The sequence below is a fragment of the Bombina bombina genome, chromosome 1 (genome assembly GCF_027579735.1).
Source record: "Bombina bombina isolate aBomBom1 chromosome 1, aBomBom1.pri, whole genome shotgun sequence".
Lineage (NCBI taxonomy): Eukaryota > Metazoa > Chordata > Amphibia > Anura > Bombinatoridae > Bombina > Bombina bombina.
In genome coordinates this window covers 601,676,260-601,696,446 of record NC_069499.1, presented here as the reverse complement: position 1 = coordinate 601,696,446, position 20,187 = coordinate 601,676,260, and the positions used below count along the sequence as shown (strand labels likewise).

Sequence of the window (20,187 nt, the reverse complement as noted above, 5' to 3'; positions counted from 1 at the left end):
AGAGTCTTTATGCAACTTGGTAATAATCACAGCAATGTGTATCCAATAGGGTTTTTTCTCGCTACTTACAGGACACACCCTCAATCCTATGAGGTAAGTGTAGGGCGTAATACAGGTGATGCTCACAGGATAATGTCACTCCATCTGGAGATTCTGTTTCATATATCAAACTCCACCTTTAATATCTTCAGAACGAAATCCACCCAATCTGGAATATGGCAGTCGTCCCCAAAAGAAGGCAAAGACTCTTTTTTGCAGGATCCTTTATGTGGATATTCACCCCAATGGTTTATTGTCAGAGCTTAGAGACGAGTCCTAGAGCGGCACGCAGTTTTCTCTCCAGATTGGCAGCACTCCCAGATGTGGATTTAAACTTTTTGTAAGGTGTGCTAAAAAAACAAATTTTGTATTTGTATTTAACATTACCAGGGAGACTGACCATCTCCCAGTGGTTTAAGCACCCCACCCAAGTTCGGGTGTGCTCATAACAGTGTAATAGATTTGTGAATAAAAAGCCAGGGAGTCTCATTCTATTTTGAAGAGTAAAAGCAGGAATGATTCAGCCCTCTGTGGCAAAAGGACTGTAGTGTTAGGACCAGTCAAATTGGGGCACCTTGTAAGTGGTGACTGGCTAAGCAAAATATGGCCATATTGTGTGACTAAGTTCCCAATATTATTTAAAAAGAATAGTTGTCTCTTGATGTATTTGCAGGCAATTTTTTGCAGCAGTTCAAAAAATGTTGTGCTTTTGAAAAATGGATGTGCGCTGATACCTGTTTGTGTGTGTATAACGGCGAAATAGATAATTGCTCTTGCAGGTCTGAGCGACTTTGAGTTTGCACTGAAGCTGTGTGAGGTACAGGATAATAGATTTTGTATAAATTGTAAGTGTCCTTGTGGATAATTGTCCCTCATTTATTTTCTTAATCTAAGTTTTAAAGCACACACCATACATTCATATGTATATATTAACTTATCTAAATAAAAGTTATGTTTTATTAAATTCCTGATACAGGTGACCCTCCATGTCATCTATATGTATTTATTGGTATTCACAAGAGTGCTAGCATACTGTCACCCTTTCTTTTCTCATTACCTTTAGTTAATTCAGACAGTTAGCACCCCCCTATTTTCAATTATTATTAGTAAAACTTAATTGTTTAGAATCATATAATCTGACTAATATTTAATAAGAAAACTTTATTTACATGCAAATAATTGCATTAGGGGCCTTTTTAGATTTGGTGAACCTCCCATTTCTACTCTTTACACAGCTTTTTACAGTTACGCTGCATCACTTTTAAGTAATTTAGCATATTAGTATTATGTCCCTTTAACTGCAAACATCTACATCTGTAGACATGTCTATGCATTTCTATGTTAAAGCCCTTTGCATGCCTTTTTTTTTATAACACCTGAGACCTCATATGTTTGAGCCCTTATAACTTTTTTGATGGAGTTGCACTTTGTAAATGTATTTTTGATGTTTTGTGACACTTTTTTGTTTCGCAATACATTTAACCAGAGCTCTGAGGTCGCACTAACTCGAGCGTTAACTTTGATTGCGCTCAAGCGATCGTGTTTGCTTTCAACTTGTAATACGAGTGAGAAACCAGACGCTTGCAAACATCCGTGATAAACCCCTTATTTTATACTCTGCAGCTGGTATATCAAGTCATTGGAAACACATTTAAAGGGATGTTAAACAGTCTTTGTTGTAATAAAAAAGTGCTAATCAATTGTTTATACTTAAAGAGACATAAAACAGTATGAACTAATATAAGTTTCTAAATATATAATGCAGCCAAAGCTTACCTGCAAAACGGTTTATTTTTTAACCCTCATTTACCCCTTTAAAGTGAATGTCAAGTTAACGTAATAACGAAAGGCAAACGATAGAAGTTACAAAATGAATGAGAGTTTCATGCATGAAATCTTTACTATATACTTATCGTCAGAGATATTTCAATAGAAATGCTCTACGTATAAGAACTGAAGTTCCGGTCGCCATATTCAACAATTTATTTAACAGATGACTCATCTGCAATCAACTAATCGTTAGTTTAGATTAGTTGATGAGTAATCTGTCAATCTATTGCTGATTATGCCGTGTGGAGGATCGGCTCTTATCCGTAGAGCATTTCTATTGAAATATCTCTGAAGATAAATATTTAGTAAAGATTTCATGAATTAAACTCTCATTCATTTTGTAACTTCTATCTTTTGGCTTTAACTTATTACGTTAACTTGACATTCACTTTAATTCAGGCATAGTTTTGTTTGCAGCAAGCTCTCCCCTGGGCATTTCCATATATGGAAGGTGCTATCAAGGCCATAGCTATGGCAAAATGCAATTGTTCACATGCACAGTAGGGGGGCAGAGTCACATGACACCTGACTAAAGCAGGGCACAGTATAATGCTGAAGCTTTCACAAAGCAAGTGACATTATCTCCATGGAAAAAAGCAAGCCTCTTGGACTCAAACAATAGCAGTATCTGTTGTCCCTCCTCAATTCCCCCTTACTTGCATAAGTAATTATCCTCACATGCACACTTTGTTACATGATACCTCAAGGTTTAGAGTAAGACACTGATAAGGAAGGTGGAACAAGCTACACATGGCAAGACTAAAGTGTAAGCAGTTTTGCAGATTTTTGGAAATTTTATTAAAATACTTTATAAACTTTTTTTTTTTCTTTCCACACACTAGTTTACCTCGGTTAACCCTTTTATAATATGCACATACTTCAAAATGTTATATGACACTTTAATAGAAATAATTGCAATATGTAATATTTGCTATTTAAATGGATTTGACCTTTTTTATTCCTTTTTTTTTATACACTACATTAGTGCTTCCTGTTACAGCCCTACAAGGAGGAGGAAGCCTTTGCAGGAAGGTTTATCTTATAATGCAAAGATGAGGGAAAAGCAGCGCTCCTCAAAGAAGGAGCCAAAGCCTATATAAAGGAATAATGTCTCTATAAATATCTTATGTGGGTGAATAATTTCTGTATACGGCAGTCTGGGGTTAGAAGTATATGTGTGTATGTATATGTGTATATATATATATATATATATATATATATATATATATATATATATATATATATATATATAAAATAAAGAACCAAAAGATATTTTAACAGCCTAAGATTATCTTGCTTATTCTATAATACACACAATTACTGTAACACGTTCTGTGCTTTGCGTTTCTATATGTAAACTACAAGCTTTGCAGTTCAATACACTGTGTAAAAGTTTGGCAAACTCTTCAGCTGTCTGTGATTATTTTTGCCTTACCCGTTTTTTCTCTTTCATTCCTTTCAGGATTTATCAACATGAGCGGCTTTAATTTTGGCACTGGCGCCTCTTCAGGAGGTTTCAGCTTTGGCACCCCAAAAACCAGTGCTCCACCAGCCAGTTCTGGCTTCTCTTTTGGTGCCTCAGCAGCACCTTCATCAGGGGGTTTTAGCTTTGGGGGAGCTACCCAAACACCAGTTCAGACTCCAGCACAGAACTCTGCTCCCCCTGCTGGTCAACCGACAGGGCTTTTTTCTTTCGCCACACCAGCTGCTTCTGCAGCCCCTGCTACTGGATTTAGCTTTGGGGCTCAGGCAACATCTACTCCAGCCCCGGCCACAGGAGGACTTTCCTTTGGGTAAGAGATAGTTGAAGATTGGATAAACATCACTACTAATAGTATCCTTAAGTCATAAAAGAGACCAACGCCTTACATTTGTAGCTTCCATTAATATTGTTTGATACTGAAAAGAACTGATTATTCTTTTTCTGAATTTTTTTTTTTCCCCCCTCAGTACTGCTGCACCAAAAGTAAATACAGGATCAATGACCCAACCTGCCACAGGGGGATTCAGTTTGAACAGCACTTCCCAGCCTTCTCAGCCTTCAGGGGGTTTTTCATTTGGTGGTGCTCCTACCCAGACACAGCCATCTGCTAGCACTGGAGTGGGCTTCTTAACTGGTCAAAGTGGAACCACTGCCAGTAGCACTTTTGGGCAAGCAACAGCAGCAGCTGCCCCCACAGGACTCACATTTGGGACTCCGGTGCCTACTTCTGCAGCACCTGTACCTACCTCATCACAACCTGCACCTACATTCAGCTTGGGGCAGACAACGGGTAGGAAACCCATTTATTCTATCTCTTGTAGATTATATCCTCCTGGTTTGTCACTATAAACATCTTCTTTGTCTACCTTCATCCCTTAATTCTATTTCCCTTATTTTTGTAGGTCATCATTTACCTTCCTCTTCTGATTCCCATTTTATTTCTCTTTACTATCACTAACTTTAAAGGGGCACTGTGCTGTAAAATTGGTTTCCCATAAAAGGGATACTAAACCCATTTTTTTTCTTTCATGATTCAGATAGAGCACACAGAGCATGCAATTTTAAGTAAACTTTCTCATTTACTCCTATTATCATTTTTTCTTCATTCTCTTTCTATCTTTATTTAAACAGCAAGTATGTAAGCTTAGGAGACGGCCCATTTTTGGTTCAGCACCTCGGTTGCACTTGCTGATTGGTGGCTAAACGTAGCCACCAATCGGCAAAACGCTATCCAGGGTGCTGAACCAAAAATGCGACATCATCTTTGATTAGAGAATGAAGAACAATTGATACAATTAAATTAGGTAGTTGCTTAAAATTGCATGCTCTCTGAATCATAAAATAAATACAGTGTTTTTAGTATCCCTTTAAAGGGATACTAAACCCAATTTTTTTATTTCATGATTCAGATAGAGCATGAGATTTTAAGCACCTTTCTAATTTACTCCTATTATCAATTTTTCTTTGTTCTCATGCTATATTGATTTGAAAAAGCAGTACTGTAAGCTTTAGAGCCAGACCATTTTTTGTTCAGCACATGGGTAGCACTTGCTGATTTGTGGCTAAATGTAGCAAACCAATCAGTAGCTCTACCAAGGTCCTGAACTAAAAAATGGGCCGGCTCCTAACCTTTTATTACTGCTTTTTCAAATCAAGTTAACATGAGAACAAAGAAAAATTGATAAGAGGAGTAAATTAGAAAGTTGCTTAAAATTGCATGCTCTATCTGAATCATGAAAGAAAAAAATGAGGGGTTAGTATCCCTTTAAGAAGACATTAAACAATTTATTTTTTTTAACACATTTTAAAGGGACAGTCTACCATAGAATTGTTATTGTTTTAAAAGATAGATAATCCCTTTATTACCCATTCCCCAGTTTTGCATAACCAACACAGTTATATTAATATACTTTTTACCTCTGTTATTATCTTGTATCGAGGAACCTTCTTCCAGCCCCCTGATCACATGATTGTGACTGTTTTATTATCTATTGTCTTAAATTTAGCATTGTTTTGTGCTAGATCTTAAATAACTTTCTGTGCCTGAACACAGTGTTATCTATATAGCCCATGTGTACTTTCTGTCTCTTTGTGTTGAAAAGAGATTTAAAAATCATGTGATAAAAGGCAGCCCTCAAAGGCTTAGAAATTAGCATATGAGCCTACATATGTTTAGTTTAAACTAAGAATACCAAGAGAAAAAAGCAAATTTGATGACAAAAGTAAATTGGAAAGTTGATTAAAATTAAAAGTCCTATCTGAATAATGAAAGTTTAATTTATACTAGACTGTCCCTTTAAATAGGTATATTGTGCAATATAAGTCAAAATTGTATTGCCAGGTGCCAAAATGTTATAACATTTTATTACTCAAAGGCCGTCAGCTTTTTTTCTTCTTTTCAGCTGCAGATGTTTCAGCCAATGAGGAATGAGCTAATAGCACCATGCAGTTTCCCTTCTGCACAATCCCTACACAAGTTGTCTGGCTATTTTTAAAGACAGACCTTTCACACATGCACTGCTGGATCCTTCTACCCATGCTAACACAGACAGCTAGCTTGTGTAGGGAGTGTGCAGAAGGGAAACTGCATAGCATTATTGATCCGATCCTCATTAGCTGTATCACCTACACCTGATAGTAAAAAAAAAAAAAAAAGCTGCCGGTTTGTGGGCAGCCAGAGGATTACTATACTACTTAGTTTGAGAGAATGTTATATAAGGGAACCTGACGATACACCTTTGGTATATTGCATATTTATAGGCACTTAAGACTTGTTTATACAATCTGCAGAGTATTAAACATATAGTAAATTACTTATTTAAGGTTATTTATGTATTTGAAAAGCTGTTTTTGCTCATGTAAACCTAAACCATTGTTCTCAACAACATGCCCCCTTAAATGGGCTGGAACTGCTGGATGCATAACCCCCCCTTTTATTGTATCTCTCACTGTGTCTACAAAGGCCACCTTATATTTTGTGTTTATATTAGGGTTGCAACTAACGCTTATTTTCATAATCGATTAATCGGCCGATTTATTTTTTCGACTAATCGGGTAGAAAAAGAATCAATAATCGTTTCCTATATTTAAAGTAGAATCCACATACTGAGTGTTACAAATATAAACTTAAGACTAAAACTTTCCATTAACACAACTGTTTGTCCAATTTTTAAGCAGCAGAGCACAGTTTTATAATGAAACAAAACCAAAAATAATTGTGCAAACAGATAATAGTGCACATTAATTCAATTAACTCCCATCAGTCTAGAGGCTAGGTATAAATAACAAGCTCAGCACTATATCATGCAAAGCATAGTTCCAAATCGCCTGATTTAATATAAACAATCCAAATGATGACTATTATATCTGGGTGGCACATAAGCCAGGGGTAGATGTAAACTTATACTGTCCTGAAAAAGTGAAAAGTATATGTCTGTAGACGTCCTTTAGGCTAAGGACATAACCATAAAACACAATACCATGTGCAGGAGCTCACTGGAGTGAAGCAGCTGGTGTTGTGCACAGACCAACTAATTGCAAACCAACTAATCGATTATGAGATTCGTTGACAGCTATTTTCATAATTGATTATGACAATTAGTTGTTGCAGCTCTAGTTTATATATACAAAGGGATAATATAGGTAAGTAATTGATAAATAGCTTACATCAGCTTGTGTGCTGGCAACAACCTCCACTGGGAGGTTAATTTCGGCTGCTTCCGGGTGTTTATAGAGAATACAGTAGTATTCATACTTTCAGTATAGGTGGTGGTTTCAAATGGTTAAAGCAGCTATTTAAAATTACTAAATAAAGAAGAAGGTAAAATGCATCTTTGAGAATACTTTAAAGGGAGAGGAAAAATTGACAGTACAACATGTCTTTAATCTTCCACTGTTCAGCATGTTCTTATGCCTTGTTTTTCTCTTTTATTGTTTATATTCTTTTGTTCCCTTAAAGTGAATGTAAACTTTCACAAATGAGTGCACGGTTTTTAAGAATATTATTAAAAACGGGCACTTTCAGTTTTGTTAAAATACTTACCTTTTCTTCTTGCAAGCCGGAGCAGCGATTTTCCGCCGCTCGTCTCTTCATACGCCACCAATGACGAATCTGCTTCCTCCAATCACGGACTCCCCCCCAGAGCAAACATTGTCTGAGGCCACGCTGTGATTGGAGGAAGCCTGATTCTTCATTGCTGACATATGTAGAGACGAGCGGCGGGTGGGGGGAGTCACTGCTCCGGCTTGCAAGAAGAAAAGGTAAGTATTTTAACAAAACCAGTGAAATGTAAACTTTCATGAATGAAAGCGCCCCTGTTTTTAATAGTATTTTTAAAAACCGGACACTCATTTGTGAAAGTTTACATTCACTTTAAGCATTTCTTTTTCTTCACATCTCCACCTATTCCTTTATTTCTTTTTCCTTTGATTTAACCTCATTCACATAGTCTCATTGTTCGTTTACAGCCCCTCCTATGAATTTCGGCTTGCTGGCAACTTCATCTTCCACTCCCTCAGCCTCTTCTCTTCCTGCATATTCTCAGCCTGCTGGATCTGCTCTAGGTGCTGCCCTAAACTTTGGAGCCAAACCTACAGATGCTTCCTCAGGTAACATAATATATAAAACTAGCGAACTAATGTGTATTCAGTTCAGTCCTACTAACTGGAGAGAACTCTGGTGGATAACTGGGATAGTGGAAGCTTAGAGACTTTTTTGGGTGGGAATTGGCTGGATGATTTTGGTGATTGCAAGAATATGCCCAATCAATGCTAGTTAGGGAGGTGAGAAGTTGGCTCAAAGGGCATTGACTTTCTCAAAGAAACATACACTAATGTGCACATTTTATTCCCATGTTTCCTCCTTTCCAGCTTTAGCATCCACAGGATCCACTGTGGTTTCCACTACTCCATCCTTAACCTCCATACTTGGAACTTCTGGATCTTCTCTATTTTCCTCTGTGGCTAGCTCTGCTACTTCAGCTACAGCGACCACTGCAACCACTGGATTGACACGTGAGTGCAACTGTTGGAGTCACAACATGTGACACTAACTTTTTATATAGTTTATAATTTAGGGCTTGATTATCGGGGGACCTAGAGAGTTTACCCTGGTGCCATGAAAAATACACTGGAATAATAAGTAAATACTGTGAACATGGTACATACATGTTTATGGCAAACTAAGAAACAGAATATTTATAATTTAGTTATAGGATAAATTAATGTGCATTCATATGAGGTATATACATATTTATATTAGATATGCACATTTTAATTATTGCAAAAAAAAATATACTAATTTTGTTGTATTCTTTGCTATCAATTTATAATGCAAAATGATAGGTCCCTTTTTATTATTAAGGAAATCAATAAACAATGGTGCAGCATAAAATGTATCCATTCATTTACAGGTTTTCCGCTGTCTTGGCTAATTGACTCCTCTGTAAGTCAACTAGCAGGTAACTGCTAGTTGAATTAGGGGTGTTACAGAGTGGAAGTGGAATTGTGGGGTTAGCCTGGGGGAGCAGGGAAGAAGGAAAAAAAAAATTGGAAATCTTAACTGCTGCATTGGCACTATATCCAGTACACTACAATACCATACCACGCAGGAAGTCTGTTGTGCCTGCAGTGTAGAGCTATGGCTATTTTCCAAAAGTTGTGTATTAGTTGGCATAGAATGATAATTATTATGTGACAGTACGCAGAAAGGGGCTGATAGAGAATCTGCAGGGGACAACGCAGGCCACGTCAAACTCACTCACACCTTTCTTAACCCCTTCAGTACCAGTCATTTCAGAGAAAAACTTGCCCAAAGTAATGGAGAAATGTTAGCATGTTTGCTATCATTCAGTTTAAACCTATATAGAGCACCCTTTTTTTTTTTTTTTTTTTTTAAACTATAGATTTTTTTCTTTCATGTAAGTGGCAAGAGTCCATGAGCTAGTGACGTATGGGATAAACATTCCTACCTGGAGGGGGCAAAGTTTCCCAAACCTCATACACCTTCCATCTCACTCATACTTCAGTTTTACAAACTTTGTCTTCGTTGGAGGATGGTGAAGCAAGTTGTGCTTGATTTCTTTTGTGAAAGGTGCTTCTAAGCATTTTGAAGCCCAGTTCCTCTCAATAGTACAGTGTTTGTCTGAGGGATGTGAGGGAGTATTTGCTTAATGATGCCATGTTTTCACCTATTGGAAATCTATTCTAAGGCTCTCTTTAAATTTGGTTGTGGGGATTCATCTGCCACCTCCCTTTACAGATCAACATTATACTCCTCTACCATTACCTCTGCTATGTTTCAGTACTGGTTTGGCTGTCTGCTATATGTGGATGGGTGTCTACAGGTAAGTATATATGTTTTTTAAGACACTCTCAGCTATGTTTGGCATTTTATATTTTTAAAGTTTTAAATATTTATTGCATATATTTGCCATGAGTCAGGTCTATGTTTATTTCCCTTTGCAGTCTAACAGTTTCAGCATTGAAAATTATGTTTGGGAGAAATTTAGTCATTTTTTTTTTTCTTACCTGAGGTTCCAGCTAGTTGTAACTTTGGTCTTGTTTTTTCACATTTTCGCGGGCAAATTAGGCTTGCGATGGCGCAAAATGCTTCTATTTATTGCGCTATTCTTGGCGCCAATTTTTTTCCACAAAGGTTGCGTTTGTTGTGATGAGGGTCACGTAATTTCTTGCGTCCTTTCCTGTTAACCTTGGCAGCAAAAGTTTTTTTTCTCAGCATTTGCGTCCTCTTTGTTGGCGTCATTTTTGCGCCAAAAATGTATTTGCTTTTGTTTTTCATATAAGCATTTTTTTTCCATTCCTGAAACTATTTTGTGGAAATTGGATATTTTGTTTAAATGTTATTTTTTCTTTTTTGATACATTTTTCAAGATGTCTCAAACTGATCCTGCCTCTGATGTTACTGTAGAAACTATGCTGCCTGTACACAATTTCTACCAAAGCTAAGTGTGTATATTGTTTAATTAGCTGATTTTATTTCTTCAGCTCAAATATGTGGCACTTGTAATGTTTTATTTTTTATTATTCATACTAATAATGTTTCTATAGTACATATACATCTACTGTTTTACCTTCACAATCTAATGTACATGATATTACTGTTGATATAAAGGATTATATTGCAAAAGATATAGAGAAGGCTATGACTGCTATTCCCCCTTCAAATTAACGTAAACGTTCTCTCCTAACTTCTCATAAACCTTTGAAGTTTGTATTAATTGACAGCATACTGTAGTATTTCTGCTGATGTGGTTTTCTCTGACTCAGATGATCCTTTTTCAGAGACTGATTTTAATAAATCAAACTTTCAATTGAATGTATTCATTCTTGATTAACAAAGTATTCTTTACTTTGAGTACTAAGGAATCTAGTCCTCTTGATAACAAGAATAGCAAATGTTTGAATTCTGTTTTTTTTAGCTTCTGAGGTAACTCTTGAAGTTTTTCTTATTTCAGATGCTATCATATGTTTAGTAAGGAATCTAAACTTAGTGCTTCTTTTTACCTTTTTTTCTAGGCTTAAAAAGCTATATCCTTTTACCTAAAATCCCTAAATTAGTCATAGGTAAAGTCCCTTAAAGTGGGGCTATTTATTCTCTTGCTGAACATACTTCTATCCTATGGAAGATATTTCTTCTTTTAAGGATCCTTTAGATAGGAAGTTTGTTTCCTATCTTAAGAGAAGCATATTTACATATTGGCCATATTTTTTAACCTGCCATTTCTATGGCTAATGTTGCTGCTGTTTCAACTTTTTGGTTGGGCAGTTTAATTATCAGATCTTGATTTGTCTAAGCATTGTTCTTTTACTTCAACATGCTAATCATTTCATTTATGATGCTATATTTTATGTCATTTTATCTGATAATAAATCTTTGGCCTAGATTTGGAGTTTGGCGGTAGATGGGTTGTTAACGCTACGCGGGCTTTTTTCTGGCCGCACCATAAAATTAACTCTGGTATCGAGAGTCCAAAAAAATGCTGCGTTAGGCTCCAAAAAAGGAGTGTAGAGCATTTTTACCGCAAATGCAACTCTCGATACCAGAGTTGCTTACGGACGCGGCCAGCCTCAAAAACGTGCTCGTGCACGATTCTCCCATAGGAAACAATGGGGCTGTTTGAGCTGAAAAAAAACCTAACACCTGCAAAAAAGCAGCGTTCAGCTCCTAACGCAGCCCCATTGTTTCCTATGGGGAAACACTTCCTACGTCTGCACCTAACACTCTAACATGTACCCCGAGTCTAAACACCCCTACCCTTACACTTATTAACCCCTAATCTGCCGCCCCCGCTATCGCTGACCCCTGCATTATATTATTAACCCCTAATCTTCCGCTCCGTAAACCGCCGCAACTTACATTATCCCTATGTACCCCTAATCTGCTGCCCCTAACACCGCCGACCCCTGTATTATATTTATTAACCCCTCACCTGCCCCCCACAACGTCGCCTCCACCTGCCTACACTTATTAACCCCTAATCTGCCGACCGCAAAGCGCCGCCACCTACGTTATCCTTATGTACCCCTAATCTGCTGCCCCTAACACCGCCGACCCCTATATTATATTTATTAACCCCTAATCTGCCCCCCTCAACGTCGCCGACACCTGCCTACACTTATTAACCCCTAATCCGCCTCACTAACCCTATCATAAATAGTATTAACCCCTAATCTTCCCTCCCTAACATCGCCGACACCTAACTTCAATTATTAACCCCTAATCTGACGACCGGAGCTCACCGCTACTATATTAAATGGATTAACCCCTAAAGCTAAGTCTAACCCTAACACCCCCCTAACTTAAATATAATTTACATATAACGAAATTAATTAACTCTTATTAAATAAATTATTCCTATTTAAAGCTAAATACTTACCTGTAAAATAAATCCTAATATAGCTACAATATAAATTATAATTACATTGTAGCTATTTTAGGATTAATATTTATTTTACAGGCAACTTTGTAATTATTTTAACCAGGTACAATAGCTATTAAATAGTTAAGAACTATTTAATAGTTACCTAGTTAAAATAATAACAAAATTACCTGTAAAATAAATCCTAACCTAATTTATAATTAAACCTAACACTACCCTATCAATAAATTAATTAAATAAAATACCTACAATTGCCTACAATAAAATCTAACACTACACTACAATTACATAAACTAACTAAAGTACAAAAAATAAAAAAGAACTAAGTTACAAAAAATTAAAAAATATTTACAAACATAAGAAAGATATTACAACAATTTTAAACTAATTACACCTACTCTAAGCCCCCTAATAAAATAAAAAAGACCCCCAAAATAAAAAAATGCCCTACCCTATTCTAAATTAATAGAGTTAAAAGCTCTTTTACCTTACCAGCCCTGAACAGGGCCCTTTGCGGGGCATGCCCCAAGAAAATCAGCTCTTTTGCCTGTAAAAAAAAACATACAATACCCCCCCCCCAACATTACAACCCACCACCCACATACCCCTAATCTAACCCAAACCCCCCTTAAATAAACCTAACACTAAGCCCCTGAAGATCTTCCTACCTTGTCTTCACCTCAACAGGTATCACCGATCCGTCCTGGCATCCGGTGCTGAAGAGGTCCAGAAGAGGCTCCAAAGTCTTCCTCCTCTCCGGCAAGAAGAGGACATCCGGACCGGCAAACATCTTCATCCAAGCGGCATCTTCGATCTTCTTCCATCCGGTGCGGAGCGGGTCCATGTTGAAGCAGCCAACGCGGATCCATCCTCTTCTTTCTGCGTCTCCCGACGAATGACGGTTCCTTTAAGGGACGTCATCCAAGATGGCGTCCCTCGAATTCCGATTGGCTGATAGGATTCTATCAGCCAATCGGAATTAAGGTAGGAATATTCCGATTGGCTGATCCAATCAGCCAATTGGATCAGCCAATCGGAATATTCCTACCTTAATTCCGATTGGCTGATAGAATCCTATCAGCCAATCGGAATTCGAGGGACGCCATCTTGGATGACGTCCCTTAAAGGAACCGTCATTCGTCGGGAGACGCAGAAAGAAGAGGATGGATCCGCGTCGGCTGCTTCAACATGGACCCGCTCCGCACCGGATGGAAGAAGATCGAAGATGCCGCTTGGATGAAGATGTTTGCCGGTCCGGATGTCCTCTTCTTGCCGGATAGGAGGAAGACTTTGGAGCCTCTTCTGGACCTCTTCAGCACCGGATGCCAGGACGGATCGGTGATACCTGTTGAGGTGAAGACAAGGTAGGAAGATCTTCAGGGGCTTAGTGTTAGGTTTATTTAAGGGGGGTTTGGGTTAGATTAGGGGTATGTGGGTGGTGGGTTGTAATGTTGGGGGGGGGGGTATTGTATGTTTTTTTTTACAGGCAAAAGAGCTGATTTTCTTGGGGCATGCCCCGCAAAGGGCCCTGTTCAGGGCTGGTAAGGTAAAAGAGCTTTTAACTCTATTAATTTAGAATAGGGTAGGGCATTTTTTTATTTTGGGGGTCTTTGTTATTTTATTAGGGGGCTTAGAGTAGGTGTAATTAGTTTAAAATTGTTGTAATATTTTTCTTATGTTTGTAAATATTTTTTTATTTTTTGTAACTTAGTTCTTTTTTATTTTTTGTACTTTAGTTAGTTTATGTAATTGTAGTTATTTGTAGGAATTGTATTTAATTTATTTATTGATAGTGTAGTGTTAGGTTTTATTGTAGGTAATTGTAGGTATTTTATTTAATTAATTTATTGATAGGGTAGTGTTAGGTTTAATTATAACTTAGGTTAGGATTTATTTTACAGGTAATTTTGTTATTATTTTAACTAAGTAACTATTAAATAGTTTTTAACTATTTAATAGCTATTGTACCTGGTTAAAATAATTACAAAGTTGCCTGTAAAATAAATATTAATCCTAAAATAGCTACAATGTAATTATAATTTATATTGTAGCTATATTAGGATGTATTTTACAGGTAAGTATTTAGCTTTAAATAGGAATAATTTATTTAATAAGAGTTAATTAATTTCGTTAGATGTAAATTATATTTAAGTTAGGGGGGTGTTAGTGTTAGGGTTAGACTTAGCTTTAGGGGTTAATCCATTTATTATAGTAGCGGTGAGCTCCGGTCGTCAGATTAGGGGTTAATAATTGAAGTTAGGTGTCGGCGATGTTAGGGAGGGCAGATTAGGGGTTAATACTATTTATGATAGGGTTAGTGAGGCGGATTAGGGGTTAATAACTTTATTATAGTAGCGCTCAGGTCCGCTCGGCAGATTAGGGGTTAATAAGTGTAGGCAGGTGTCGGCGACGTTGAGGGGGGCAGATTAGGGATTAATAAATATAATATGGGGTCGGCGGTGTTAGGGGCAGCAGATTAGGGGTACATTAGGATAACGTAGGTGGCGGCGCTTTGCGGTCGGCAGATTAGGGGTTAATTATTGTAAGTAGCTGGCGGCGACGTTGAGGGGGGCAGGTTAGGGGTTAATAAATATAATACAGGGGTCGGCGGTGTTAGGGGCAGCAGATTAGGGGTACATAAGTATAACGTAGGTGGCGGTTGGCAGATTAGGGGTTAAAAAAATGTAATCGAGTTGCGGCGATGTGGGGGGACCTCAGTTTAGGGGTACATAGGTAGTTTATGGGTGTTAGTGTACTTTAGGGTACAGTAGTTAAGAGCTTTATGAACCGGCGTTAGCCCAGAAAGCTCTTAACTCCTGCTTTTTTTCTGCGGCTGGAGTTTTGTCGTTAGAGCTCTAACGCTCACTTCAGAAACGACTCTAAATACCGGAGTTAGGAAGATCCCATTGAAAAGATAGGATACGCAATTGACGTAAGGGGATCTGCGGTATGGAAAAGTCGCGGCTGAAAAGTGAGCGTTAGACCCTATTTTGAGTGACTCCAAATACCGGCGGTAGCCTAAAACCAGCGTTAGGAGCCTCTAATCTGGTTTTCACGGCTACCGCCAAACTCTAAATCTAGGCCTTTGTTTTTAGCCATTTTTACTAGAAAACTTTTATGGCTTAAATTTCTGATATGGTGTTTTTAAATTTAGATTACTATCTTATTATTTTAGAATAGTAATTTTTAAAGGTTTTCTATTGGATTTTATTATCTTCTCTATTACTGGGGGAAAGGGAGTCTTTTCTGCCCAAGTTAAGAAATCTAAGGGTAATTTTTAAACTCCCAATTGTTTTTTAATTTCCCTAAGGCCTCTGGCTCTGATTTCTTTCATGTAATTAGCAAGAGTCCATGAGCTAGTGACGTATGGGATATACATTCCTACCAGGAGGGGCAAAGTTTCCCAAACCTCAAAATGCCTATAAATACACCCCTCACCACACCCACAAATCGGTTTTACAAACTTTGCCTCCTATCGAGGTGGTGAAGTAAGTTTGTGCTAGATTCTACGTTGATATGCGCTCCGCAGCAGGTTGGAGCCCGGTTTTCCTCTCAGCGTGCAGTGAATGTCAGAGGGATGTGAGGAGAGTATTGCCTATTTGAATGCAGTGATCTCCTTCTACGGGGTCTATTTCATAGGTTCTCTGTTATCGGTCGTAGAGATTCATCTCTTACCTCCCTTTTCAGATCAACGATATACTCTTTTATATATTCCATTTCCTCTACTGATTCTCGTTTCAGTACTGGTTTGGCTTTCTACTACATGTAGATGAGTGTCCTGGGGTAAGTAAGTATTATTTTCTGTGACACTCTAAGCTATGGTTGGGCACTTTTTTTATAAAGTTCTAAATATATGTATTCAAACATTTATTTGCCTTGACTCAGGATGTTCAACGTTCCTTATTTCAGACAGTCCGTTTCATATTTGGGATAATGCATATGAATAAATCAATTTTTTCTTACCTTAAAATTTGACTTTCCCTGTGGGCTCTTAGGCTCGCGGGGGCTGAAAATGCTTCATTTTATTGCGTCATTCTTGGCGTGGCCTTTTTTGGCGCATTTTTTTTTTCTGTTTCCGGCGTCATACGTGTCGCCGGAAGTTGCGTCATTTTTGACGTTTTTTTGCGCCAAAAGTGTCGGCGTTCCAGATGTGGCGTCATTTTTGGCGCCAAAAGCATTTAGGCGCCAAATAATGTGGGCGTCTTTTTTGGCGCAAAAAAAATATGGGCGTCACTATTGTCTCCACATTATTTAAGTCTCATTATTTATTGCTTCTGGTTGCTAGAAGCTTGTTCACTGGCATTTTTTTCCCATTCCTGAAACTGTCATTTAAGGAATTTGATCAATTTTGCTTTATATGTTGTTTTTTCTATTACATATTGCAAGATGTCCCACGTTGAAGCTGAGTCAGAAGATACTTCTGGAAAATCGCTGCCTGGTGCTGGAGCTACCAAAGCTAAGTGTATCTGCTGTAAACTTTTGGTATCTGTTCCTCCAGCTGTTGTTTGTACTGTTTGTCATTTCAAACTTGATAATGCAGATAATATTTCCTTTAGTACTGTTACATTACCTGTTGCTGTTCCGTCAACATCTAATACTCAGAGTGTTCCTGATAACATAAGAGATTTTGTTTCTAAATCCATTAAGAAGGCTATGTCTGTTATTTCTCCTTCTAGTAAACATAAAAGTCTTTTAAAACTTCTCATTTTTCAGATGAATTTTTAAATGAACATCATCATTCTGATACTGATAATGGTTCTTCTGGTTCAGAGGATTCTGTCTCAGAGGTTGATGCTGATAAATCTTCATATTTATTTAAAATGCAATTTATTCGTTCTTTACTTAAAGAAGTCCTAATTGCATTAGAAATTGAGGATTCTGGTCCTCTTAATACTAAATCTAAACGTTTAGATAAGGTTTTTAAATCTCCTGTAGTTATTCCAGAAGTTTTTCCTGTCCCTGATGCTATTTCTGAAGTAATCTCCAGGGAATGGAATAATTTGGGTAATTTTTTTACTCCTTCTAAACGTTTTAAGCAATTATATCCTGTGCCATCTGACAGATTAGAGTTTTGGGACAAAATCCCTAAGGTTGATGGGGCTGTCTCTACTCCTGCTATATCTTTAGCGGATGTTGCTGCAGCTTCAACTTTTTGGTTAGAAGCTTTAGCGCAACAAGTAACAGATCATAATTCTCATTGCATTATTATTCTTCTACAACATGCTAATAATTTTATTTGTGATGCCATCTTTGATATCATTAGAGTTGATGTCAGGTATATGTCTCTAGCTATTTTAGCTAGAAGAGCTTTATGGCTTAAACTTGGAATGCTGATATGTCTTCTAAGTCAACTTTGCTATCCCTTTCTTTCCAGGGTAATAAATTATTCGGTTCTCAGTTGGATTCTATTATCTCAACTGTTACTGGAGGGAAAGGAACTTTTTTACCACAGGATAAAAAATCTAAAGGTAAATTTAGGTCTAATAATCGTTTTCGTTCCTTTCATCACAACAAGGAACAAAAGCCTGATCCTTCATCCTCAGGAGCGGTATCAGTTTGGAAACCATCTCCAGTTTGGAATAAATCCAAGCCTTTTAGAAACCCAGAGCCAGCTCCTACGTCCACATGAAGGTGCGGCCCTCATTCCAGCTCAGCTGGTAGGGGGCAGATTACGTTTTTTCAAAGAAATTTGGATCAATTCCGTTCACAATCTCTGGTTTCAGAACATTGTTTCAGAAGGGTACAGAATTGGCTTCAAGATAAGGCCTCCTGCAAAGAGATTTTTTTCTTTCCCGTGTCCCAGTAAACCCAGCGAAGGCTCAAGCATTTCTGAAATGTGTTTCAGATCTAAAGTTGGCTGGAGTAATTATGCCAGTTCCAGTTCTTTAACAGGGGCTGGGGTTTTATTCAAATCTCTTCATTGTACCAAAGAAGGAGAATTCCTTCAGACCAGTTCTGGATCTAAAAATATTGAATCGTTATGTAAGGATACCAACATTCAAGATGGTAACTGTAAGGACTATCCTGCCTTTTGTTCAGCAAGGGCATTATATGTCTACAATAGATTTACAGGATGCATATCTGCATATTCCGATTCATCCAGATCACTATCAGTTTCTGAGATTCTCTTTCCTAGACACCTAGACAAGCATTACCAGTTTGTGGCTCTACCGTTTGGCCTAGCATCAGCTCCAAGAATTTTTACAAAGGTTCTCTGTGCCCTTCTGTCTGTAATCAGAGAACAGGGTATTGGTATTTCCTTATTTGGACGATATCTTGGTACTTGCTCAGTCTTCACATTTAGCAGAATCTCATACGAATCGACTTGTGTTGTTTCTTCAAGATCATGGTTGGAGGATCAATTTACCAAAAAGTTCATTGATTCCTCAGACAAGGGTAACCTTTTTAGGTTTCCAGATAGATTCAGTGTCCATGACTCTGTCTTTGACAGACAAGAGACGTCTAACATTGATATCAGCTTGTCAAAATCTTCAGTCACAATCATTCCCTTCGGTAGTCTTATGCATGGAAATTCTAGGTCTTATGACTGCAGCATCGGACGCGATCCCCTTTGCTCGTTTTCACATGCGATCTCTTCAGCTCTGTATGCTGAACCAGTGGTGCAGGGATTACACAAAGATATCTCAATTAATATCTTTAACACCGATTGTACGACACTCTCTGACGTGGTGGACAGATCACCATCGTTTAGTTCAGGGGGCTTCTTTTGTTCTTCCGACCTGGACTGTAATTTCAACAAATGCAAGTCTGACAGGTTGGGGAGCTGTTTGGGGGTCTCTGACAGCACAAGGGGTTTGGGAATCTCAGGAGGTGAGATTACTGATCAATATTTTGGAACTCCGTGCCACAGTCCTCTGGCTATGAAGGAAGTATCTCGAATTCTGGTATGGGTGGAATCCAGCTCCTGTCTAGTTTCTGCGGTTCATATCCCAGGTATAGACAATTGGGAAGCAGATTATCTCAGTCGCCAAACGTTACATCCGGGCGAATGGTCTCTTCACCCAGAGGTATTTCTTTAGATTGTTCAAATGTGGGGACTTCCAGAAATAGATCTGATGGCCTCTCATCTAAACAAGAAACTTCCCAGGTATCTGTCCAGATCCAGGGATCCTCAAGCGGAAGCCGTGGATGCATTGTCACTTCCTTGGAAGTATCATCCTGCCTATATCTTTCCGCCTCTAGTTCTTCTTCCAAGAGTAATCTCCAAGATTCTGAAGGAATGCTCGTTTGTTCTGCTGGTAGCTCCAGCATGGCCTCACAGGTTTTGGTATGCGGATCTTGTCCGGATGGCCTTTTGCCAACCGTGGACTCTTCCGTTAAGACCAGACCTTTTGTCGCAAGGTCCTTTTTTCCATCAGGATCTCAAATCCTTAAATTTAAAGGTGTGGAGATTGAACGCTTGATTCTTAGTCAAAGAGGTTTCTCTGACTCTGTGATTAATACTATGTTACAGGCTCGTAAATCTATATCTAGGGAGATATATTATAGAGTCTGGAAGACTTATATTTCTTGGTGTTTTTTCTCATCATTTTTCCTGGCATTCTTTTAGAATTCCGTGAATTTTTCAGTTTCTTCAGGATGGTTTGGATAAAGGTTTGTCTGCAAGTTCCTTGAAAGGACAAATCTCTGCTCTTTCTGTTCTTTTTCACAGAAAGATTGCTAATCTTCCTGATATTCATTGTTTTGTACAAGCTTTGGTTCGTATAAAACCTGTCATTAAGTCATTTTCTCCTCCTTGGAGTTTGAATTTTGGTTCTGGGGGCTCTTCAAGCTCCTCCGTTTGAACCTATGCATTCATTGGACATCAAATTACTTTCTTGGAAAGTTTTGTTCCTTTTGGCCATCTCTTCTGCCAGAAGAGTTTCTGAATTATCTGCTCTTTCTTGTGAGTCTCCTTTTCTGATTTTTCATCAG

At 38.0% G+C, this 20,187-nt stretch overlaps 1 protein-coding gene across 1 annotated transcript in view; it reads left to right on the top strand.

Moving 5' to 3' along the window:
• Positions 1-20,187, top strand: part of NUP62CL (nucleoporin 62 C-terminal like) — a 99,810-nt gene that overhangs the window by 15,824 nt on the left and 63,799 nt on the right. Inside the window, exons 2-5 of the mRNA XM_053698936.1 lie at positions 3,332-3,662; positions 3,820-4,142; positions 7,820-7,960; positions 8,222-8,365. Of these exons, the coding sequence (XP_053554911.1) occupies positions 3,343-3,662; positions 3,820-4,142; positions 7,820-7,960; positions 8,222-8,365 (928 nt within the window). The 5' untranslated portion in view covers positions 3,332-3,342. The remainder of the gene's footprint in view (positions 1-3,331; positions 3,663-3,819; positions 4,143-7,819; positions 7,961-8,221; positions 8,366-20,187) is intronic.